The sequence below is a fragment of the Triticum urartu genome, chromosome 2 (assembly GCF_003073215.2).
Source record: "Triticum urartu cultivar G1812 chromosome 2, Tu2.1, whole genome shotgun sequence".
Taxonomy (NCBI): Eukaryota; Viridiplantae; Streptophyta; class Magnoliopsida; order Poales; family Poaceae; genus Triticum; species Triticum urartu.
Genome location: NC_053023.1, coordinates 20,333,615 through 20,335,738, shown reverse-complemented (window position 1 = coordinate 20,335,738; position 2,124 = coordinate 20,333,615). Strand labels below are relative to the sequence as shown.

The following is a 2,124-nucleotide window of genomic DNA, read 5'->3' as shown; positions in this document are numbered from 1 at the left end:
GGAACAGGCTCGCTCGGAATTCAGCACAAGTCGGAATCTTTGTCGAGTGCCAGTCCGTGTTGTAGCACTAGAAGCGCCCTGGGAATCGGATTCAGTCCATATCCGTATTGTTCTTGGGCTCAGATTTGCTTCTCCTACTGGAATTTGAATCGGCTGGTGATCTATCTGTATATAAGTATCGCCAGGAGCCAGCCTTTCCTCTGCAGAAATTTGCGTTCAACTTACTGAATTTTTGTCAGTTTGGCCCAAGCTGAAGATATCTGCAGAGACTCTGCTCCAATGGAGTCATGTAGTGTTGCCAGGATAATGAGCTTAGGGAAGCTTGCTATACACAGGACGTATTTGTGCACCCTAATCTTCAGAAATTTGCCAAAGCTGCTAGGCTTCACTCCCAGTTCACTGAAGAAATTCTGCAAAGCTGAACATGTTGAGCTACAACTGACCAAGAAGACTACACTGGGCACACTGCCGGAGCTGCCTCCGGACATCTTGATGGGTATCTTTGCCACCCTTGAGATCCCTGACCTCGTGCGTGCCGGCTCTGTCTGCTCCTCCTGGCGCTCCGCATACACAAGCCTACGGAGCCTTGGGCAGTACAAACTCCAGCAGACGCCATGCCTCCTCTACACTTCCGAATCCGCTGGTGAGAGTGTTGCATGCCTCTACAGCCTCGCGGAGAAGAGGTCGTACAAGTTAACTCTCCCGGAGCCGCCTATACGCACTAGGTGTTTGATCGGGTCCTCACATGGCTGGCTGGTAACTGTTGACGACAGATCTGAGATGCACCTTGTCAATCCCATCACATGTGAACAGATTGCTCTCCCATCAGTGATCACCATCGAGCAGGTGAACCCCATAGTTGATGAGTATGGTGCTCTCCACAAGTATGAATTCTCATGGCACAGTGGAGCCCGTGGTGTTTATAGCTCGCCATCAATCTTCGCTCTTGACAAGCTGCGGCATGAACTCCACTATAAAGCATTTGTTTTCCCTGATACATCCACTGGAAGCTACATTGTCGTGCTCATCCATAATCCAATGCGTCAGCTCTCTTTTGCAAGGGTTGGGGATGATAAGTGGACCTGGTTGCCACCTTATGATGACTATAGTGACTGCACTTACAAGGATGGCTTGTTGTATGCTGCATGCACTTACAAGGGAGAACTTCACACCTTTGATCTTAGTGGCCCTGTGGTCACAAGGAAGACGATTATAAGCACACCCAGGGAGTACGACTGCGAGTACATGTACGTTGTTCAAGCTCCATGGGGTGGTCTGCTACTTATATGGAGGATCTTTGAGGATCATAATGTAAAACCTGAACCTGGGGCATCTGTGTTTTGGAACACTACGCAATATAGGATATATGAATTTGACGCTGCTGGAAGTGAACTTAAGGAAATCAATTGCTTGCGTGACCATGTGTTGTTTCTTGGGCATAATCAATCACTTTGTCTTGGAGCTGAAGAATATCCGTCTCTCAGGGCAAATCATGCCTACTTCACCGATGATAATTCTTTATGGGCATGTGGATTGACGAATAATCACCGTGATATGGGAGTTCTCAACTTGGATGATAACAGCAAGGAGGACCTTGTGTCTCCGCAGCTTTGGTCAAACTTTCCGGCCCCAATGTGGATTACACCTGATCTTCGAAAGATGAACTTGGCTTCAGGGGGAGATTGAAGAAAACAGATCGATGGATTCAATGAAGCAACTAAGATATGGCTAGCCTGTACCTAGTTGGCTCTGAATAAATAGTTTTGAGTTTTATCTGCTTGCATATGTTATAATCTTGTAATTCTCCAAAGTTTAATTGATTTATGTTCTTGTTCTTATCATTTTTCTGTCGTATATCTTCTCCTATGCTCATATCGTCCTATTGTGGTGTGTTAATGTCCAGGATACCATGTTTCTCAAGTGTAACACTGCTTGGTTTGGTATAACTGCAGGGAATGGTATTTCCTTCCAGTTGTTGTTTATTTCAGAGTGCGCATAATTGCTCTTTCAGTGCACCTGAAGATTTCTGTTGGTAGTTATCACTTGAAGAAATCACAAATATTTCTGTCGGGTTATGTGATTTACTTTGCTGCATGCCTTCTGGCAAAAAAAAGCAAACAAACC

At 45.7% G+C, this 2,124-nt stretch overlaps 1 protein-coding gene across 1 annotated transcript; it reads left to right on the top strand.

Annotated features, from left to right (window-relative positions):
• Positions 1 to 6: 6 nt before the first annotated feature.
• Positions 7 to 1,841, top strand: LOC125535248 (putative F-box protein At4g22170). The gene has a single exon (XM_048698297.1). The coding sequence runs from the start codon at positions 280 to 282 to the stop codon at positions 1,684 to 1,686; it is 1,407 nt and encodes a 468-aa protein (XP_048554254.1). The 5' UTR covers positions 7 to 279; the 3' UTR covers positions 1,687 to 1,841.
• Positions 1,842 to 2,124: the final 283 nt, after the last annotated feature.